The sequence below is a fragment of the Oenanthe melanoleuca genome, chromosome 20 (assembly GCF_029582105.1).
Source record: "Oenanthe melanoleuca isolate GR-GAL-2019-014 chromosome 20, OMel1.0, whole genome shotgun sequence".
Lineage (NCBI taxonomy): Eukaryota > Metazoa > Chordata > Aves > Passeriformes > Muscicapidae > Oenanthe > Oenanthe melanoleuca.
In genome coordinates this window covers 11,953,908-11,976,744 of record NC_079353.1, presented here as the reverse complement: position 1 = coordinate 11,976,744, position 22,837 = coordinate 11,953,908, and the positions used below count along the sequence as shown (strand labels likewise).

At 47.1% G+C, this 22,837-nt stretch overlaps 2 protein-coding genes across 2 annotated transcripts in view; both read left to right on the top strand.

Moving 5' to 3' along the window:
* The first annotated feature begins 825 nt into the window (after positions 1-825).
* Positions 826-9,883, top strand: EDEM2 (ER degradation enhancing alpha-mannosidase like protein 2). The gene is made up of 11 exons (XM_056507054.1): positions 826-1,031; positions 1,100-1,210; positions 1,289-1,328; positions 1,678-1,783; positions 2,809-2,934; positions 3,624-3,835; positions 4,914-5,055; positions 5,174-5,298; positions 5,900-6,044; positions 7,067-7,188; positions 8,072-9,883. Exons 1-11 carry the CDS (start codon positions 922-924, stop codon positions 8,561-8,563), a joined length of 1,731 nt encoding a protein of 576 aa, XP_056363029.1. The 5' UTR covers positions 826-921; the 3' UTR covers positions 8,564-9,883.
* Positions 9,884-10,385: 502 nt separating this feature from the next.
* The window catches only part of TRPC4AP (transient receptor potential cation channel subfamily C member 4 associated protein), a 35,907-nt gene continuing 23,455 nt past the window's right edge, over positions 10,386-22,837 (top strand). The window contains exons 1-2 of the mRNA XM_056507833.1: positions 10,386-10,435; positions 11,858-12,149. Of these exons, the coding sequence (XP_056363808.1) occupies positions 10,386-10,435; positions 11,858-12,149 (342 nt within the window). The remainder of the gene's footprint in view (positions 10,436-11,857; positions 12,150-22,837) is intronic.

Here is a 22,837-nt window from a genome sequence, read left to right as displayed (position 1 = left end):
CTCTCAATGTTGAAATTCACTGTGCTGGTTGAACTGCAGGGTGCCAAAATCATGCCGGCAGTGCAGGATGGGGAATCTTTCCTGGTGTGAGCCACAGCTCATCATAGAATCCCAGAACGGGTTGGAGTGACCTCAAAGCTCCTCTCATGCCACATTTCCACTGTCCCAGGCTGCTCCAAGCCCTGCCCAGCCTGGCCTTGGGCACTGCCAGGGATGGAATATCCCATATCCAGAGCTGGGTTTGAACTACGGGGAGGAACAGCACGAGGAAGGTTTGTCAGGGAAAACGCTCATAGGCCAGAGACCTCCCAGTTGCTACAGAAATATTCTGGCCCATTTCCAGATATTTCCAGACCCAGTTCCCGACAAGAATCATCCGGGAGCGATGCCAGGCACCACGGCAAGGGACAGCACCTGCCCGGCTGGCAACACCTCATTTCCATGGGAGCGTCACAGCACTCGTTATCTTTATTGAGGGGCTTGAGAGCAGCACCTGAAGCGCTGCCCGCTCAGCTTTCCTGCCACCAGGACGGCGAGTCACAGCCTCCGGAGAGGTACCGCAGGAACCTCCCGCACCTGTGCGCGCAGTGCCCGCGATAATTGCCGCAGTCAGAGCGCACAGCCCCGCCGAGGCGGCAGCGATACCCCGAGAGCCGCCAAAGCGCCGCCGCTCCTCCGCGCGTCCCGCACCGCACCGGACGCGGCCTCGCAGCGCTTCCGCCAGCGCGTGCGCCGAGCCCTCCCCGCTCCCATTGGCTGGAGCGGGAGGAGGGGCGGGGCCAGGGAGCAGAGGCCGCTCCCATTGGCTGACAGGGCAGGACGGGCGTGGCCAGGGCTGAGGCGGCGCTGAGGGCGCTCGGGGCAGGGTAGCGGGAGGGATCGCGGAGCGGGTCCCGCTGAGGAGCCGTGAGGGACGCGGCCATGGCGGGCTCCGTGCAGCGCTATCTCGGGCCGCTGCTGTGCCTCTGGGCGCTGCGGCTGCCGGCGGGCAGCGGCGCGGCCGCCCGCGGGCTGGACGTGGCTTCCTACCGGTGAGTACGGAGCGGGCGGTGCGGGGCCCGGCCGGGCCCGGGCTGAGCGCGCCGTGCTTGTGCCGCAGGGAGCGGGTCCGGGCCATGTTCTACCACGCCTACGAGCACTACCTGGAGAGCGCCTTCCCTTACGATGAGCTGCGGCCGCTGACGTGCGACGGGCAGGACACCTGGGGCAGGTAAGGGCTGGCCCGGGGCGGGGATGGTGGGCATGAGCTGTTCCCCTCCGCCCGGCCTCACCTGGCTTCTCTCCGCAGCTTCTCCCTGACCCTGATCGACGCCCTGGACACGCTGCTGGTGAGTAGCAGCCAGCCCTGAGAGCCCACAGCCTGCTCAAGGGCGCTGGGTGCCACCTGCACACCTGGATTTTAGGTGGTGGTGCCAAAAGTCAGTTATTCATTGACCTGAGAACCTTGCATTTCCCTTTGCATCAGCCCTGGGAGGGGTGGCAGAACACTTCTGTCCTGGCACCCTCTGCAGTAAAGACCTAAAGTGTGGGAAAAAAGCCGTTTGAAACCAGCTTTTTAGTAATATCTGTACTTAATGATTTCACAAAATAGTAAAACCAAACTAAAATAAGCCCCAAATATTGAACTGCTCTTTGTTTTTCCATGAACTCTAAGCCTGATTCTCTGTTTCCCTGCAGATCTTGGGAAATGTTTCCGAGTTCCAGCGAGTTGTCAACGTGCTGCAGGAGGGGGTGGACTTCGATATTGATGTCAATGCATCTGTCTTTGAAACAAATATTCGAGGTGAGGTGGGGCTTTCTGTGGGGTTTGTACTGGGTTTCCTTCCTGTACGAGTCTCAGAGGTGGTGGTGAGGAGGTGGTCAGAGGGAATTTGGGATGCAGAGAGGAAAAACCCCAAACAAACGTCATTTCCTTTCAGTCTTTGCACATCCCTTTTTGCTTCCTGTCCCAAGCAGAAGTAGATGTGGCACTTTCAGTATTCTGGTGTGAGGTTTTCAGCTTTGGAATAAATATATTTTTCACTGAAAGCATACAGATTTTATCCTGTTGTCTTTTGCATAATGTTTTAGAGTATAGATTATGAATTCCTAGGATTATTCTTTATTTTTTTCCCTTCAAAATCACAAAGGCTTTTTTGAATGCCTGACTGCTTCAGTGCCATCCAGCTAAAAGACACTGCCAGGGCACAAAACTTTGTTATGCTTTTGTTGTTTGTCCTGCCAGATATTGCTGTGCCAATTTTTGCAGCAGTGTAATTTTTCTGTGGTTGTTATGTGGTCATAGGAAGGCCTGTAAAATAACTAATATTAGGTAATATAGCTGTATCAGCTATATAAGTAATAGCTAATAGCTAAATACAGCAAATAACTCACAGCTGCTGTCACACAGAAATTCTTGACTCTTCCTAGAAAAAAATGAATACATTATAGAATAGAGAGTGGTTTGGGTAGGAAAGGGACATTAAGGATCATCCATTCCACCCCCTGCCATGGGCAGGAACACCTTCCACTGTCCCAGATTACCCCAAACCCTGTCCAGCCTGGCCCTGGACACTGCCAGGGATCCAGGGGCAGTCACAGCTTCTCTGGGCACCCTGTGCCAGGGTCTTCCCACCCTGGTGAGAATTTTTTCCCAATATCTCATCTGACCCTGCCTTCTGTCAGTTTGGAGCCATCATCCCTTATCCAGCCTCTCCACTTGTTTCTGCTGCCCTGCAAACAAGCAGCAAGAGAAAAATCACTCTTTTTGAGGATTAGATTTAGCCTCATTCCTCCCCACGTGTGTAATGGATTGTGCTGTCCTTGCAGTGGTGGGAGGGCTCCTCTCTGCTCACCTGCTCTCCAGGAAGGCTGGGGTTGAAGTGGAAGCAGGCTGGCCGTGCTCGGGCCCTCTCCTGAGGATGGCTGAGGAAGCAGCTCGCAAACTGCTGCCAGGTGAGCCCCTGTGTGCTGTGTGTCACTGTGCTGGGATCATGGGCTGCCTGCTGCCTGGGATGGGACATGCACTGCTGGATGAGCCAGCTCAAAAATCAGTCCTGTGGTCCCTGAGCTGCAAGCTCAGTGCTCCAGGTTTAATTTGTGTGGAAGATGTTTTATGCGTGCATGCCAAGTGCTGTGTGTGCTTAACACATCAGTGTGCTTGTTGCTGGTTGAGAGGAAATATATTTAATATAAATAATAAATAAAGGCTGTGAGACAGCAGCTTGTAAAGACAAGAATATACTGCCTCGTGTGCTCTTTGTGGGCTGCAGCTGGGCTGTGTGCCCTTGTGGCATGGCACTGTTCCCTTGTGTGCACCATGGAGTGATCACAGCCTCGCTGTTGGCACTTTGCTGGCCAGTGTGGTTAGTGACCACCTTGCTTGTGCTGTAAAAAATGTGGGGATGCAGTCTGCTGCTCTGGCAAGGTGGAGGAGATCCTCAGGACCTTCCCAGGACTGTGTGCAGCCTGGGATACCCTCTCTGACCCTCCCAGAATCACATTCTTCTTCTCATCTTGTTCTCTGCAATTCCTCCAGACCCGCTTCCTGCCCATGTGCAGGGGCATGTGAGGCACATGTTTGCTTGAGAGTTTGTTCAACACAGCACTGAGCACTTCTGTGACCCCAAAATTCTGTGTTTCAGCTTTCCAGACCCCAACTGGGATGCCCTATGGCACAGTGAACCTGCTGCATGGAGTAAACCCTGGGGAGACCCCAGTCACCTGTACTGCTGGAATTGGCACCTTTATAGTGGAGTTTGCCACCTTAAGCCACCTCACTGGTGACCCAGTGTTCGAGGACGTTGCCAGGAAGGCTTTGAAGGCCCTGTGGAAAAATCGCTCAGACATTGGGCTGGTGAGTGAGGAATGGACTTGGGATGTGCTGAGCTGCTTTTTCTGTAGCTTTGTGGTTGCAATTCTAGGCATAAAAAAGCATCAACAGAGAGGAGATAGAGCAGGATAAATAACCACAGTGCTCCTAGCTGGGCTGGAGGCTCGTGTCTGACATTGTTCTGAACACCTACAGCACCCACATCCCTGCTTCACTGCAGCAGCCCAACATTATCCCATTGTTCTGGCCCACACCAGATGTGGCTGGGAGACAAATGCTCCTGCTGGCTGCTGCAGCTCTTGTGACAGCAGCTGTAGCAGATTAAATGAAAGGTCTGTCTGATGCCTGGTGGGACAAAGGCTTAGGGAGCAGAACAAGAGCATGGCAAGTGCACTGAGATATTACCAGGCTGTGCAGCTCTGGGGTTCAGGAACACCCAGAGCTGGCAGTATTATCTCTGTGTTCACTGTCTCCTGCTCTTTTCTATCACTGCTTTTTTAACCTCTGTGAGCTCTTGGTGTTGCATATATGAAGCAAAACGGATTTCTTTATACCCTGTGTTTATTGTAACAGATTATTCACAGGCTGTATGAAGAAATGTTTCCCTTTGTTTTGATTTATACCCCAAATCCTCAATTATTGCTGGTTCTTTTCATGTTTGCTAAGAAAGACATGATTGTGTATTTAGTTTTCCATCAGCTGGGCTTGTTCACAGGCTGAAGAGTGCCAGCATCTATTTAAATACTAACATGGCAGCTCTTGTACCTTTGACATTCTTGACCTCTGTCTCTCTGCACCTCTCCATCCTTCTGTACTCTTTTGTAAGATCAGAATTAGGACCAGACACTTCATGTTGAAACTGTTCATTTTTACAGTAGTGTTATAATGTGTTGTTTTGGCCAGTGAAGCATTGATATTGGAAGCATAAAATTATATTTTCTACAGTTTGTATATTTTTCTGATGCTGATAAATGTGTCCTGTAATGCAGAAAATGCTGGTTGGAATAGACATTGTATATCTGTGAAACTGATGGTCTGAAAAAAGGACCAGGATTTCTTGTGTTACTTAAGTGCCTGTCTCCTTGTCCTTCCCTCCTTCCAGGTGGGGAACCACATTGATGTGATCACTGCCAAGTGGGTGGCCCAGGATGCTGGCATTGGGGCAGGGGTGGACTCCTACTTTGAGTACCTGGTTAAAGGAGCCATCCTCCTGCAGGACAAGGAGCTGATGTCCATGTTTTTAGGTGAGTGTTTGTTTTCTGTGGGAAGGGGCCCAGCACCTTTAGCAGGAAGAAATGAAGGATCTAATGGGCACGTTAAAGACTTTTTTTGTGGCTTACTCACCCATCTGTTTCTTTACAGAGTACAACAAAGCTATCAAAAATTACACCAAGTTTGATGACTGGTACCTGTGGGTTCAGATGTACAAAGGAACAGTGTCCATGCCTGTGTTCCAGTCCCTGGAGGCCTATTGGCCAGGCCTGCAGGTAGGAGCTGTCACACCAGCAGCATTTGGTGATTTCATCTCTCAGGGGCTGGTCTTCAAGGAAAAAGTTACAAATATAACCCTAATCTGTGCAGTTTAAAGGTTTGGTTTGATCTCTAGTAAAATCTGCAGTGATTTGAGCCTATGGAAGATGATGTTGAAGAAAATGTTAATTTTATTATAATCTCCCATTCAGCATGATTTTTGTTGTAGCAAACTCCACTGCAAGTGGTCCCATAATCCATAGGGGAATTCAAGGAAAAATAAATTCACATCTCTTTTTTTATCACCTCACAAATGTTTTATTTGTGTGAATGTTTTTCTCATCATTTCATGTTTCTGAGATTTTATTTTCCTAAGAGATTGGATGCTGTGATTGACTGAAGAAACACAGCCTTCTTTAAAAAAAATCAGAGTCTTCATATGATTTCAGGTTTCGGTCTTACCTGTTCTTAAGGCATCCTGCCCCAGTGTTGTTCCACCAGTCAGTGATGAAACAGCCATTCTGTCACTGGTGTTTCTTTGCCTGTGCAGTGTTATGCACTGGTTCCTGTGCTGGTTTTGCTCAGTGCCATGTTTCTTTGCTGCTTGCTGTCTCTCAGAGCCTCATTGGGGATGTGGAGAATGCCATGCGCACCTTCCTCAACTATTACACGGTCTGGAAGCAGTTTGGGGGCCTGCCCGAGTTCTACAACATCCCCCAGGGATACACAGTGGACAAGAGGGAAGGATATCCACTCAGGCCTGGTAAACAGCTGAAATAAATAGTGACATCACTCCTGCTTTAGCTCTGATTGGGAGATCAAATGTTAGCAACACCACAGTTTCCTCCCCAGTTTTGCTGTGACTCAGTTCCTGCATGGATTTCAGCAGGGATTTCCAGATTTAAAGCTGCATGTTTTGTTTTCCCCCACTCACAAAGACAGGAAGGAAACAGGAAGCAAACCATAGTGTTACTGTAGAAAGGTGGCCTGGTATTGCATTTTGTTCACAGTGTGGGATTTGACATGTTTAAGTGTTAGATTGTCTGGCATGGGGTGGTTCAGTCATTTGAAATGTTAAAGCCTTAAATTTAGGAAGTGAAAATGAATGGGAATAGACTGTTCCTCTTCTGCATCTAGGAGGGATTCTGTGTTGTCTGTGATACTGTAAGGAAATTATCTCTCTCTTTTTCTCATTTTTTACAACTCTGACCCAAAAAAAAAAAAAAATTAACCTGATTAGTGGGTCCATAAATGCAAATGATAATAGTTAACTTCCTTTTGGTCTGAATCTTCAGGTGATATCCACACTGGACAAATCTACCAAAAATATTCACCAGCACTAACTGTCAAAGGTGTTAAAGTATAAAGGCCATTTTCTTTAGACAGCATGGTGCTTACGTTGTCTGTATAGAGTATTTCCATGTATTGTTTAAAAATGTATTTTGAGGATTGAATTTCTTGTTTGTAATCATTTCCAGAAGTTTTTTGGGTTGGTTTTTTTTTATTTTGACAACTGAGTATTAATCTTTTCTGTCTCTTGCCTCTCTCCCACTGGCTGAATGTGGGAGGCAGCATTGGTCACTCACCTGAGCTGCTGCAGGCTGGTTAGAGGGAATTTCTTTGTAGCACATCCTTAGGAAAAGGAAAATCTGTGTTGGAGCCAGGCAAGCCAGGCTGTTCACCTGATTATGCTGAAGTATTTTTAAATTAGTCCAAGGACTAGCTCTGGTTTTTGTGTGTATGGTTTGATAATCTTTGTGCTGCAAATGTTTGGGTGTTTTGCAGAGCTGATTGAGAGCGCCATGTACCTGTACCGTGCCACGAGAGACCCCACACTGCTGGAGCTGGGCAGAGATGCTGTGGAGTCCATAGAGAAAATCAGCAAGGTGGACTGTGGGTTTGCAACTGTGAGTGCTAAATCATCTGCCATGGCAGCTGAAGGGCTGCTAAAAATCAGCTTTCAGAAGGTGCTCTCATGACGGATGTTTGCCATTGAAGTCAAGCAGTGATTTTGGGCAAAATATGACTTTTTTCCAACAATCCCCTTGTATTTCTCTGTGAAGCTGCTCTGGTAATTGCTGGTCGTGTTTCTGGTCGTAGCTTCCTCACAGGGGCTCAAATGGGCTGTTGCCCCAGAGCCCAAAACATGGAAAAGCACCAGAAGCTTATCCTGCATTTCTAGTAGGTTTTGCAGCTGAGCAGGAAAGCCTTTATGCAGGCTTCTCCTGCCAGGTGTGTGATTCTGCTTTCCCACTATGCCTTGAAAATCTGGTCCAACACACAAGAAGTGCAGTGAGTGATAGCTATAAAGTTACTTAACAGAGGATTTCAAACATGCTATCAAGCTCTATTTTGCAAAAACCTCTTTAAAAATATTGAGAGTAAGTAGGTAAAAGCCTTATGAATTTTTTCTTTGGTGGGAAAATGATGGGAAGCTCTTCTCCTTGCCCAGACTGAGCTGAGGATGAGTTAAGATGATAGGAAGAAATTCTTCCCTGTGAGGGTGGGCAGGCCCTGGCACAGGGTGCCCAGAGAAGCTGTGGCTGCCCTTGGATCCCTGGCAGTGCCCAAGGCCAGGTTGGATGGGGCTTGGAGCAGCCTGGGACAGTGGAAGGTGTCCCTGCCCATGGCAGGGGGTGGGATGAGCTGGGCTTTAAAGTCTCTTCCAGCCCAAACCATGCTATGCTAAGGGTGAGTTGGTGTCATACTGTGCTGTTTAACTGAACTTAATTCCAACTTGGTTTTCTTTTTCCAATGTAACTGTAACCCACTATGTTTCTTCTCCTGTAGATCAAAGACTTGAGGGACCACAGGCTGGACAATCGCATGGAATCCTTCTTCCTGGCTGAGACAATCAAATACTTGTACCTGCTGTTTGACCCAGACAACTTCATCCACAACGACGGCTCTGACTTCGATGTGGTGCTCACAGCCCACGGGGAGTGTGTGCTCAGTGCTGGGGGCTACATCTTCAACACTGAGGCTCATCCCATCGACCCTGCTGCCCTGCACTGCTGCAGGAAGCGCAGAGAGGAGCAGTGGGAGGTGGAGGACTTGATGAGGGAATTCTACTCACGGAAGAAAAGCAAGAAATTCACTTTCAAAAGTGCCCCTAACCATGCTGAAGGGGAAAGTGCAAAAGACCCCGAAGATGCCTCTTCAGAGAAAGCTGGAGAGAAGAGGAACTCTAAGAAAAGCTCACACTCCCTCCTGAGCTGCCCCAGTCAATCTTTTAACTCCAAGCTAGCAGTTCTGGGACAGGTCTTCCTAGATAACACCTGATCCTCGGTGCATCATCACTTCAAATTTTTGAACTCGTTTCAGAGTCTGGGAATATATTTTTATAGTTTCATACTGGAAAGTGTGGTACTTCACAATGTGAATTCTATTCAACTTACCATTAAATCCTGCTACTGCTCCTTTCTAAGCCATGACTCAGATACCAGCTGTTAATGCTGTCGAGCTGCTGATCTCAAAGCAGTTGGGTGCCTGAATATCAAACAGGTGTCCAGAAAAAAAAAGGGCTACATGTCTTTATTGCATTTTGTGAGTTTTACAGGCTCAAAGAAAGACCCCAGCTTACTTTGTTCTATAAAAATGGGCCTGAGTTTCTCTCTTCTGAGTCATAAGGGGGAAAGCAGGAATTACTGTAGCTTCACTACAGCTCTTTGTATGCTCCATCTTTTATCTCTGGCCACTTTATAAACATGTAGTTCATGTTGAAAGATTGCTGCCCAGTGGAGAAAACCCATTGATTTTGATGTGAAGGCTCAGATTTGTAGCTCTGGCAGTTCTGTTGGGCATGAAGGATGGCATGGGGGGAGAGGAGCACTTGGAACATGGGAAAGTGCTCAGTCCCCTTTTCAGATCAATGTGGGTCAGTACCTCCTGCCTGAAAACCACTTCAGTAAGTGTCCAGGTAATGTCTGCACAAAAAACTGAGCTGGAGCGTGGACTAGGAAATGTTTGATTGATTCCACAGTGTAGCTTGCTTTCTTTTTAAAGAATCTAACATGCTTATCTTTTATTTCCCCATTTCCTTCCTTTTTCTAACTTCCCTTTGGGCCCATGTATTTCACTGTACCTCAGTCAGTGCTGCCACCCCTGGGGTGCCCCAGCTGAGCTGAACATGAGCCATGCACAAGGCTTGGGTGGAAGGGAACTCAGCCCAGGCTGAAATTGCAGCTGTGCCTTGGTGCAGCAGGCAGCTGAACAGATGTTCATGAACCTCTTGGTGTTCAAACCTTTAAATACATTGTTAGTGTCTTTGCAGCAGGTGTGTGCAGTGACCAGGAAAGGAGGAATCAGTGTGACCAAGACATTTTCTTTCTAAAGGAGAAACAAAAATCGGGGCAGTAAAGTGATGGACTCTCTTCAGGCCTGCTGGAAAGTGAGGAGTCTGGAGCAAGCTACACACAAGCTACAGTTATTTGAATGGGCTAGAGGTACAGAATAAATAAAGCCCTGTGAACAGGGAAATACTTAAATACAGCTGGAGCAGTGGCCACTCTGCTGTGTGGTTGCCTTGAGAAAGTAATTTTTTTGTTGTTTTGACCTGAAGTAGTGCTGTAAAGTTAAATAAAATTTGCATTTTATCCTTCAGGATAGAAATCCTATTGCAGTTGTGAATGAGCTATGGTAAGAGACATATGCACAGTGAAAGGACTGGTAAGCTCCAGAGCTTCTAGTTGTGTCCTTCTTTCTCATGGCAGCTGGGAAAATGTGGGAATTCTGCATTGACACAGCCCTTGCAGCCCTTCTGAGAAGGGAGCACCCAAAACCAGGCATTGTTGGACAATGATGAAGCTCTTGTTAGTGGTTCCTTGTTGTCAGCATAGGTTCTGTTTGATTTTCCAGCTGTTCACATCTCACTTTCATTGTTTAGAAAACAAACCCTAGGCCTTCTGCAACAGCTTTGCTCAGTGCTGGGCCAGGTCCTGAAACTCAGCATTGTCCCAGCTGAGGAGGAGGAAAATAATGGGACAGGGGCAGATCTCCAATTCTTTAGATCCTTCCTGACCAGGGCATTTTGGTAACCTCACCCTGAAACTTCAGCAGCAGAACCAAGGGGCTGTAGGACTGGGAGATGAGATTGTTCCTCAGCATGGCTGAAGCTGAGAGAGGACATCTGTCCAACTGTGATCAGAGATCTTGGTGAGCTTTTCTTTAAAAAAGAAAACAGTGTGGCTGGGCCTCACTGAGGGAAATAAAGGTATCATGGTGGAAATAAAGTATTTTAGTGACATAAAGGCATCCTGGTGGAAATAAAGGTATCCTAGTGGACATAAAGCCACCCCCCAGGAAACAGGGCAGGGGCCTGTGATAATTGATAAAAGATTCGTGTTAATAATAAAAGTATTGGGGTTTGTATAAACCAGAATACTTAGGTCTGAAATGAAGCATGACATTAAAGAAAGAAAAATATATGATTAAATCATTCTGGTTTAAATCCTCCTGTTATGAATATTATGTTTCTAAATAAGTTGTATCTACTGACAGCTTGCAAAACAAGGCTTTCACACAGCCCAACAGACTCTGCAAAATCAGGTCTCCTGCCTTTGTGTGATCAATTGCAGCCTATCCCTGAGACCAGATTTCCTGACTTCTGCCATTTCCTTATCTACCAGACTGGATGGTTATCTATGGACTTGACAAATTGTCTAGAAACTCACATCGTCCAGCAATCCCATGGATCACCACTGTTTGCCTGGCAAATTTATGATAGCAAAAAATAACAATTATTGGTGACTATAAGGAAACCATGCTATAACAGGGAGCTGCAAACCAAAGTTTGGTGGAGCATGGAGTGGGCAGTGACCCCTCTGCCTCCCCAGCGCTGCTTGCTCTGTCTATATAAAACAAAGTGATCTAAATTTTGCTAAATATCAAGATTTTGTTTCTCATTTGTAACAATACAAACATGATTGATTTCACATTAATTTACAAACTAACACAAATTATAACATATATTACATCCCGATGGAAATAAAGGTATCGTAGTGGACATAAAGCCATGATGATTAAACCCACTCTGTTTAAATCCCCCTATTATGAATATTGTGTATACCAGTTTGTAAAATGAAAAAAAAAGGGGGGGGATTTTCATAGTTTGAAAGGTTTTTTTGCAGAATCAGATTTCCTGCCTTTGTGTAATGAATTGCAACCTGAATTTGCAGAATCAGATTTCCTGCTTTAATCGCAATCTATCTGCTAAAGATCAGACTTCCCACTTCTCCTTTTATTATCCACCAAGACCAGATGGTTCCATGGCCAATTGTTCCAAGAGCTGTCCCACGGAAGTTTGGAAGTTTCTTTGACCACCACTGCTTACCTTGCAGAATTACGACAACAAAACAATAACAATTATTGATTACTACAAGGAAAACCATCCTATAAAAAGTGAGCTGCAAACCAAGTTGGGTGGAAGCGTGGAGTGGGCGGTGACCCCTCACGTTTCCCCCAGCGCTGCTTGCTCTGTCTATATAAAATAAAGCAACCGAAATTTTGCTGAACATCGAGACTTTTGTTTCTCGTTTATAACACAGCGGACATAAAGCCACTCCGGAGGGAATAAAGCCATCCCGGCGGCAGCGGCAGCGCGGCCCCGCTCCCCGCGGCTCCCCCCACACGGCCCTTCCGGCCGCCATGTTGTGCGGCCGCGGCTGCGCGCGGGGCGGAGCGGGCCGGGGGAGGGCCGGCTGTTTGTGTCCCCAGCGCGGAGGCCATGGCGGCCGTGGCGGGGGGCGGCACGGGGCCCGGCTCCGGCAGCGCCTCCGGCACCGGCGGGGCCCGCGCCGCGACCACCAACATCCTGGCACAGCTGCGGCACGGGCAGCTCAGCGGCCGCGGGCTGACCCGCGGGGCGCAGGTAAGGCGGGGAGGGCGGCGGGGCCTGGGCAGGCCGTGGGGGTTTGGAGCGCGGAGGTTTGGTGCAGTGGGGGTTTGGGGTGGGGGGATGTAGGGCCGTGGGGGTTTGGGGCTGTGGGAATTTGGGGCGGTGGGTGCAGCCGTCCTGCCCGGGCCTGGTGGAGCTGCGGGGCCCGGGGAGAGCCGGGCTGGCCTAGCGGGGCCCGCTGGAGGAGAACGGCCGCTCCCAGGCGGCCCCGGCGCTCCGGAGCCGCTCGGGCCGTGCCCCGCTGCTGTCCCGGTGCTCCGTGTGCCCCTCGGGCCGTGCCCCGCTGCAGTCCCGGTGCTCCGTGTGCCCCTCGGGCCGTGCCCCGCTGCAGTCCCGGTGCTCCGGAGCCGCTCGGGCCGTGCCCCGCTGCTGTCCCGGTGCTCCGTGTGCGGCTCCGGCCGTGCCCCGCTGCTGTCCCGGTGCTGTCCCGGTGCTGTCCCGGTGCTGTCCCGGTGCTCCGGAGCCGCTCCCCGGCCGCAGCCGGGCTGTGCGAGCTCCGAGAGGCAGCACAGGCCCTTCTCCGCCTCTTCCCTCGGTGTGGCCTTCCCTGGAAAGAAAGGAAGCTCTGCCTGGGACTGTAACAATGCAGCATCGAAATTTAAACGTATTTCCTGGACAAAGGCAGCCTCGTGGTGTTAGGGCTTAGGAGACATTTTAGCTCTCTAACGCAGGTGGTTTTATGAGAAACTGCTCTAGGTCTGTTTCTTATTTGTCATCTTTCCCAGTTGATGATGCAGGGAAATACCAAGGAATGAAATCAGCTCCTTTCCCCAGGCCTGTGCCTGTCCTGTGCTGATACTGGTGGTTTTTTTTGGAAAAACTGCTCGAGGATAATGGACTGCTAATTTTTTTTTAATGGAGAATAGTGGGCATTATTCTTGCAGATTAAATGCAAAATTGCAAAGAATTGTGAAATGAAACGTGAGATAAAGAACTTGCATTCAGGTGCTGATTTATTGAGCTGAAGAATCTTAACAGAGGTCAGATGGAATAAAAAATGGTATTTCTCTAATTTACTAGTGCAGGCAACAGCATTTTCCTTGATAAACAAGGATTCTGAGCAATTATTAAGAGAAGATTTGTTTGATGCTCTTTGGGGACTACCTAAAAAGAGGCCAGACAAAGTTAAGGGTGTAAAAAGACAAATTTAAGGGAATAAAAAGCAGTTAGATGTGTTGAAGGGCCTTCAGGTACATTTTGGGCAGACAAAGCCTCTCCAGGAGCTACACCCAAAAATGGACGATGGGTCATGAGTTTTCACACTTTTATGAGTTTGGTCCATTTTTGCATATTGGGGGTTAATCTCCCAATTACAGCTTCAGGTAATGAAGTCATTTACCCCAAGTTTGTTCCCCCAACTCACTTTTGTGTACGTTTCTCAGGGCCTGAGACAGTGAGGTGTCCTTTATTCCCAGGCCTGGAGAGGAATTATTGTGTCTGACCAAAATGGGAAAGCAGTGGCTAACACTCTGTATGGAGTTTAGAGTTACAGAATTGCAGGGTTACAAATGTATGGAAAATATAAAAGCTGAAATCCTAAAACATCATGTTCATAATGAATGCCTGTGCCTCGTTCTGTAGCAGGGAGCTAAAAGAGCATGTATTTTTTTACAGCTCATTTGTCCTCACTTTGCTGCTTCCTCAGCTGCTAGTTTGGTTAATCCTTAAGAAGAGTCAGTAGTTTGCTTGAATATAAACCTACATTGACTATTTCAAAGGAAGCAATTTTCTTGGGATTGTTTTAGGAGTGGATTTCTTACTGAATGTGGGCAAACTTTGTCTCACTGCTTTACCTGTCCACCTCTGCACAGTTTCTTTCTTGCACCTCCTCAGCCACTGCAATTTCATTCAGGTAAACTTGTACCAACCTTATGCACCTCTGTTATCTGCAGGATGGTGCTTCCACCTCTGGGCTTTGGTTTGCTTGAAAAAATTCAGTGCTACTGTTTTCATTTTGGGCTTTTAAGCTTTTATAACAATCCAAGAAACTTCTGCTGGTTGCATACTCCTTATAATGCCCAAGAATGAAGTGGTGGGGTTTTTTTTCTTGGGTTTTAGTTTGTTTTACTTGAAAAATTTTGGCATCCTTGTGCTACCCTGAGAGTTAAAGCTTGGACACACAGAGCTCCCAGCACTTCATAAATGTTGTAGAAGGATATTTTAAATCACTTTGTACAGGAGCAGGGAGGGACAGGACAAGGGGGAATGGCTTCCCACTTGCCAGAGGGCAGGGATAGATGAGATAGGTGGAATATTGGGAAGAAATTCTTCCTTGTGAGAGTGCTGAGGCCCTGGCACAGGATGCCCAGAGAAGCTTTGGCTGGCCCTGGCAGTGTCCAAGGCCAGGTTGGATGGGGCTTGGAGCAGCCTGGGCTGGTGGAAGGTGTCCCTGGCCATGGCAGGGAGTGGGACTGAATGAGCTTTAAGGTCCCTCCCATTCCAAACCATTCTGTGATTCACTTAAGCTAAGGCAGGGAGAATAACAGCTCCCTGAATGATTTTGAACTTCCTGGATTCTGTCTCTCTTTACTTTTACCTTGAATCAGTTTTTGTTTGTAGACGATCTAAATATAAAACACTTTGATGTTTGATGTAACTTTTAAAGAAGCACAAGGCCGTTTTGGCTGCTTTTTTTTTTAAGTTTATTTTTTATCAAAACATTCCCTATTTTCATGCAGTTGAGTCCTCAATGGCAGCGTGGGAGCCCTTGCTTGCATTTCTCAACTGATTTCAGAAGTGCAGAGCCTGAGAGTGGGTCAGGTTGCTGTGTTGGGGTGTAGAGCAAGTCATGAGAGTGTCCTTGAAGCTCTTTCTAGTTGTGTTTTGGAAGGAAGTTTGGGGTCATGTGCTGCCTGGACTGCACTGCTGGTGTCCTGTGAGGAGGAGAAACTCTTCTCTAGATGTTAATACAGGACATTGGGGAGCACAGTTCTGTGCACGGTTGCCTGCCATGGACAGCAGTGGTGTTTAGCCCTGAACAAAGCTTTGTCTACTATTCTTAGTTGCTCTTAAATCCATTTTTGTATGAGGAAAGTAGGGGCTTAGCTGTGAGCTGGGAAGGATCACTGTTGACAGGCCTACTTCTTAGAGTTCATCACTCTGATCTTACAGGGACATAAAAGCATTTTTGACAGTAACAGCTCTCTGAATATCTGTCAGTTTTGAGGTCAGCTGAGGCTCTGAAATCTGGATCCTGTGTGTTCCTGCTGTGCTCACCTACCCAGAGCCTTTGGCTTCCTTGCCAGTCAGTGTCTTGCTTTATTATTAATAATAAATTATTCAGAGAAGGGCAACAGAACTGAAGAGTCAGTCATATGAGGAGTAGCTGAGGGAGCTGGGAAAGGGGCTCAGCCTTGAGAAAAGGAGGCTCAGAGGGAGCTTCTGGCTCTGCACAACTCCCTGACAGGAGGGGTCAGCTAGGGACAGGGACAGGACAAGAGGAAGCAGCCCCAAGCTGTGCCAGAGGAATTTCTTCCTGGAAAGGATGTTCAGGCATTGTCAGGGGCTGCCCAGGGAGATGGTGGAGTGCCCATCCCTGCAGATGTCCAGGAGACAACTGGACATGGCACTCAGTGCCCTGGGCTGGGTGATGAGGTGGGGATTGGTCACAGGTTGGACTCTGCAGTCTTGGAGGTCTTTTCCAATCTAAATGATTCTGTGATAAGAAGTTGATTAACTGAAGCAGATTTCAGTAGATACTGCCATTATTTGTTCCTGTATCCATTTTATCATATTGCTGGCATCAGCTGCTGCACACAAGCCTCAGTGTTGGTATCAGATTGCATAACCTTGGATCAGGATTTGCCCTGCCCTGAGCACAGAGCCAGTGCAAGGGGCTTTGCAGGTGCTGCTGAACCAGCAGCAGAACAGCTTTCCAGAAGTGACACATTTCTAATAAAGAGGAATATTGGTTGTGAGGGGCCTGGTGTGCTGTTCTTCTTGGGGCACAGCTGTGCCATGGATCACAGGCTCTGGGACAAGTTTTGTGCTGCTGTTCCTTGAAAGCCAAGAACACTCTGCCTCAGCTGATCAAGCTCAAATCCTCTTAGCAAGAGGGTACACACTTCATCTGCTGCAAGGCAGCTGTGAGCATGGATATGGCACGAAACCAGAGGGTATTTAGGTGCAGCTCTGGGAATCCCTGCAGACAGAGCAGTGTAATAATGGACTAACCAGGGATTTGTTGGCAAACTAACCTGCTCCTGGTGCAGTCCAAGAGCTGAGCGTCAGCACTGCTCTCTCCCTCATAGGATTGCCAAGGCTTAGCTGAAACAATCAGAATGGAAAAAAGGAGCCCATTTTTCCTGCTGTATGTCATGCTTTGCTGTCCCTGGGAGCAGACACTTCCTTTAACAGGATAGTCCCTATCCACTCAAAAAAAAGCTCTGTGGAAGGAAAACATTTTCTTCTTCAGACATCCAGATTTCCACCTCCTGCCATTGCAGGTTATCAGGAGTAGCTTCCTAACCCTGAGAAAAGATTTTGGTTTTGAGTCAGCTTTTTGTTTCCTCCTTACAGCAGCACCAACAAAACAACATTCACGTGAATATAATCCACTTGAGTAGCTCTAATTGTGTGGGTGTTAGCAAGCTTGGCCTCTTCAGGGGAGGACAGTGAGGGACTGTTGGAAAGCCTGGACATGCTTTTATTATGTAACAGGACCAGAGCTCTGTCATGCACTAGAAATGTTCAAAAAGTGGCTGTGTTGGATTTAAGCTCTATTGGTGTCTGATTTTTGTGTGGCTGAAGATGAGTGAGAACAAAAATGTAGATGTGATACTCCTTATCCTTCTGCTTTTTCTTAGATAGCCTTACAGCTTTTCTTTCAAAATGAATTAAAGAAGAAACTTAGGAAGTTCCAAGGAAAAGTAGTAACTGGGCAGTTAATACAACTTTAATATAATTATACATACTAGTTGATTTTTTTTTTTTTCTCTGAGAGTAAGGTCAGCAAGGCAAACATTAGTAGCTCTGTTCTAGAACACAGAACAGTAGTGGGTTTGGGGAGCTGCTGGTGTCAAAGGTCTGGATTGGAATTGTCCAACTGTGAGGATTAGAGATTCAGGAGACCTTTTCTTTTTCTTGGCAGACCAGCTCTTCTTCCAGTTCTGGGAGCAGAGCTGTAGTCTGGGAGCTGTGGGAATGGTTAGGCCTGGCTGGAAGCTCTGGCATGTTTTATCCCAGGACAGTGTGTCCCTGGGTTCATGCCTGGCTTTTGGGTTGGCAGGAGAGAGGATGGAGGGCCCCATGCAGGGCTGGGGAGGATGGAGAAAAGGGAATCTTGATCTGCACTTGAAGAATCAAGGAGCTGGAAAGAGGCTGGACATAAGTGCTCTTACATGGACTTCTTCAGCAGAGTTTCCTCTTAGGATTAATATTTGTGGGGCTCTGTCCTGTTTCTGATCAGAGCTCAGCTGGTGACTGATCAGTGTGTTGAGCCCTGGAGCTGCAGGGCTGCAGTTCCCAGCTTCTCCCTTGGAATGCTTTCCAGAATCTCTCCATGAACCAGCAGCTGTGTTCCTGCACAGGCTGTTGTGTCAAGACCAAAACTTGCAGGGTCATTTGCCTTGGTTACAGGCTTTTGTGGGAAAAGTTGTGTGAGGAAGGAGACAGCTTAGCCAGGCTGATGGGTGGCTGTTAGCAACTGGAAAGGAAAATGCTTACAGAGCTGGGATGGTGGGGCACTCCCCAAAATCCTGAATAATGATTCTCCTGGCAGTCTGTCAGAGATGACTTCCTAAGTTATTACTGTTCAGAGGAAAATTAAACATTTAATTGCACAAATATTAGTTTCCTGGGTTTTTTTAAAGGTGCACCTTAAAAGGCTTGAAGGAAAGGATATGGAAAGGCTTCAGTTTTATTAAAAGTACACAGAGACCATGTGCTTGCATCTTGTTGTCAAGATCCATAATCTTGTGCCTGCTTCCTTTTAACCTTCCAGGACATTTGTATATATACTTCAGAAGCACTCATGGAAAATCCCAAGAATGGAAATTCTGCTTTTTTTAAAAGCACTTCCAGTCTTAATGTATGGTTGCAATGAGAAATTGAATTAAAAAAACCTTCTAAGTGATGTGTCATAGCTGTGAAGTCTGTCACAGCAGGAACCCTTCAGTGCTGTGAAGGATGCCTGGACACCTGAGTCACTGGTTTTGCTTTCTGAGAGATGACAGCAAACACCCTCCTGTAGTGAGCACTCAGCAGGACAGTGAAATGTTTGAAGGGTAAAATGTGAAATAGAGACACAATTCTGTAGGAAACTGTTTGCCCTGCCCTGGAGAGCAAAGGGAGGAGGATTAGCTCCTGGTGTTTCTGCTGCTGTCTCCACTGCTGGGCCTTTGGTTCATGGGCAGTTTTGGGAAGACACAGAGAGGTGTGACTGACCACAGCTCAGCACAGGGGTGGAGGCAAGCTTAGGAAAATCAGAGGTTTGCTTTGTAGGGCAAGGAAAATTGTCACAGTGTGGGAGCAGAGGTGGGAAGGAAAATCCTCTCTGGAAGAGGAAGGGATTTGGGAGCAACTTTGGCTCCAAGAGATCTCAGGGCAGTGCTGGTAGTGTAATGTTGAGCACTTGCCAGGGCATGGACACTGAGCAGGGGGAAAGAGCTGCTGTTGTGCTGCTGGAGCAGCTGTGCCTGGAGGGGGACAAGTGAAGGGAGACTAGACTGATCAAGGGATGGATTTAGGCAAATACTAACATGTAACTTCATAAAGATGTAGGTATTAATCATAATTATTAATTGACCATCATGCAAATCGATGCTGTCAGGGGAGGTTTAGGTTGGATATCAGGGAAAGGTTCTTCCCCCAGAGGGTGCTGGGCACTGCCCTGGCTCCCCAGAGAATGAGCATGGCCACAAGGCTGTCAGGGGTGCTCAGGGTGGGTTGTTGGGGTGTCTGTACAAGGCCAGGAGCTGGGCTTGACAGTCCTTGTGTATCCCTTCCAAGTCCAGGGCATTCTGTGCTTCTTATCCTATCATTTTTGAAAGGATGTAAAAGATAGTAGAATTAGAAAGAAATTTAAAATAAATACTTAGAGTTGTATGCAGTGTCTTTTTTCAGCCCTTTCTATACTGTCAAGGAAAATTATACACAGAAGTTACTTAAACTGTGTAGTCAGAAAGTGTTCCTATGGTAGTTACCAGTCTTTGGAGTAATCTCCTGGGAAATCCTGAGCTCCAGTTCCTTGGGAGTCTTTAAAGAGAAAACCACTTGGTCTATTCTGCCTTTCAGTCATGGGTGGGCTGGTGACACATTTTTTATTTCTGAATTTAAATCCTCTCCAAGATCTCTGATTGCCCTTCCAGCAAATCCGTGCTGGCCCAGCTGGAGCAGGGGGACACGGATGGTGCTGGCCAGGTGGTGATCACCTGGCTGGGGAGCAGGATTGCACAGACAGCTTTGGACTGGGACATGGCTTGGGAGCTCAGGGTGGGCTGGTGTGTGCCACTGTGTTTTCAGGGAGCAGAACCACTCTGGAGAGCCCCAGTGTGCTGTCCTTGGGTTTCTCTGTGAGCCAGAGCTGGGATGTGTTACAGCAACCTGGGAAGTGACTGTGTGGAATCCTGGTGTTTGTACCAGTTTGGTTTGCTGTACCTGGCTCTTACAGAGGTTTATGTGCTGCTGCTCTTGTTTTCCCAGAAGTGATCCTTATTCTGTTGTGTCCTAACACCAGTAAGGCCTGACAGTTCCACACCCAGCTGCCAGCACTTGGGCTTTTCATGGGCTTTTTACCTCTTCCATCTGGGCTGCTACAGCCTCTCCTTGCTGGATTATTCCTAACTTCTCAAGTTTGGTTGCAATATTTCAGGTATTTTATCCAGAACTTTTCAGTGAATGAAGAAATCAGTGTTGGATTGCACTTTCTGTGTTTGAATGAAACCAAAAAATTCCACAGAGGAAAAGAGCCCCAGAAGACCCAGTGCTGATTTTGATGACTATTTAGTAAAATTTCCCCAAAAAGAAAACCATTTTTGCTTATAAATGAAAAGCATTGACTTGTAGCTGTTATGGAAAACAGGAGATGCATTTTTTAACCAAAATGGCTGTGAAGAAAGACAGCTCCACAAAGTCTGATTGGATTTTAATCCCTTCCCAGAATCCAAAATCTTTGCATTGGCAAATACCACCCGGCCACAATGGAAATATCCAGAGCCAGGATAGCCTCAAATACAGAGCAGGGACCACAAGCCAGAGCTTGCAGTGAAACCAAAGATGTGTTAAATCAAGAGAAAGAAAACCTTTTTTTTTTTTTTTTTCCTTTTGGAAGCAGTTAAATGATGATGAGAGCAAGGAAACATTTGCTTCACTCTTCCAGAATTTCAGTTCTGAAAGTTTCCTGTGGCTACCTCTCAGAGCCTGGGGCTGGGAGAGGAAGCCCTGCTAGTGCAGAAATGGGAGTGGAGATGGCTCAGATGGATCCTGCCCCAAACCAAGCAGCATCCATGTAATTAACAACCTGGTGTTAAACCCAGCACAAGGTTTTAATTTTAATTAAAGGCTTTTGGACTTTCCTGAGAGCATTTAATGCTTAATTCTGCTCTGTGCTACTGGAAGCTGAGATTGCAGCCCGTGCATGTCATCCCTGCCTGTGGTATCTTCCACATCAGCTGGAGCTGGGGAGTTGGACTCTTTCCCTGGCATTTTGCTGTGTGTTCTTTGCACTTTGCCCAGCAATTAATCCCATTCCTCTCACTGCCTGTGGGTTTGTCCTGCTCCCACACCTGGGATGGGGCAGTGGTGGAGCTCCTTTGGCTCCCTCTGTGCTCAGTATCTCAAGGGGAAATGGAATCTGTGACTTGGTGACTTCCAAGGAGCTGACCCAGAGCCCAAATGATGAGAAGTTATTTTGACTTTCTGGTTTGGTACTCTGCTATTTCTCCTACTCAGAAGGAAACTGTGTCATTCTCCAGAAGTGCAGGTTGATTCCTCTGATTCAGAAATCAGAAAGTAGGGAAAAGTTAAAAACTAGAGAGAATTTTATGTCCTAGGCGTGCTCATGCTGCTTCAATCACTGCTTGGAGCAAGAAAACCTGGTACTTCAAGACCCTTGAAGTTCTTATTTACCTAAAATTTGAGGTGTTTCATCAGGAGAAGAATCCTAAGTGCTTGGCAATCTTACAGAGAGGGTGAGGACCTACATTAGCCACATTGCCAGGCTGAGTTCTCAGCTTGAATCAGTTTTCTGGTCTTCTGTATAACAAGCAGAGAAAAGGGTTAAATTCTCAGTCAGAAGTGGGAGTATATTTGCATATAATTGTCTAATCAGGAATTGAATGGCCCTTTGGAATTGTGCACTGAGATGTGTCTGAGAACGATGTCTTGGCTGAAAGAACAAGAAGGAAGGGAGGGAAATGTCACTTAACCACAGAAAGGTGCAGAACAAGAGCAGCTTAGGGGTTTAGGCCTAGGACTCAGAGCAAACCCACAAATGTGCCAGGGTGGATATTAGGAAAGGTTCTGCCCAGAGGTGCTGGCAGTGCCCAGGGCACAGCCCCAAGGCTGCCAGAGCTCCAGGAGCTGCCAGGGATGCTCAGGGTGGGATTTTGGGGTGTCTGTGCAGGAACAGGAGCTGCCCTGGGTCATCCTGGGGGTCCAGCTCAGGATATTCTAAGATTTGCTTTGAGGTGCTGACTAAAGGATTGGGATTTTCTTTATTTTGTTGTTTTTATTTGGAGGGCACATTTGTAACCCAGCCAAAAATCCTGCTGGAATTGTTTGCTTTACCTTACCCTTTGTACAAGGATAAGTCCATGTTGGGGTTGGTGTAGGTACCTCTGAAGTACCAGAGAGGAAAGGAGCTGAAGTTTGGTTGGCATTGAGTGAATGGTGAATTTTAAGGTCCTTAGCTTCTCCTTGACAGCTTCTCCTGGCATTAACCTGGAAGTATTCAGGCTTCAAAACATCTTTTGTGGATTTAAGCAGAGTATTTTAGTCTTGTGCTGCTATTTTTTTTAGGTGCTAAACACAGTGATGAATACTGAGAGTCTTTTTTTTTTACTTTAGGGCAAAAGGAGGAACATTGAAGAAAGTTTGGATGTTTATAGTAGCAAATGCCAAGTGTCCTTTTTTGTGGTTGCAGCTTTTCTCTCAGGATAATGCCAGCCTTGTTCTGCTGATTTAGTTGGTGGTTTCCATTTAGAACCAGCTCAAGACTACAGTGGGAATTTTCTCTCTATCTTTGGTATATTCCTGCTTGTAAATCTTCATAGTTTGGGTTGTTGCTGTGACCAATAATAACTCCAGGGACTTGGCTGAGGAAATACTCCTTTCTAGCTGAATGCATCAAGTAATGAAGCCTTTCCATCCTCAGCATTCTATACCTTAGACCAGTGTAATTTGAGATAGTGGCAGGACACCCATTTCCTCCTTCACTGACCTGTCAATTGGAGTTCTGCTAATGGAATTGTTTAGAGACTAATGTGTTCCCATTTTAAAACACACAATCAATATAAAAATACAGAATGAGATTATGTACTCTAAATGGCATCTGCTTTAAGCCCAGTGCTGCTTAAGATACTTTGCATCTGTAAAATTCTGCAGCTACCTGTCCTGGATTAATTGCATGGAAAGAGGTACTGGATTTTGTAAGCTCTTTTTCCAGAATGGGTGATAAGATTATTTTCCTGGTTATGAAGCATTGGACACATGGGAATCAGATT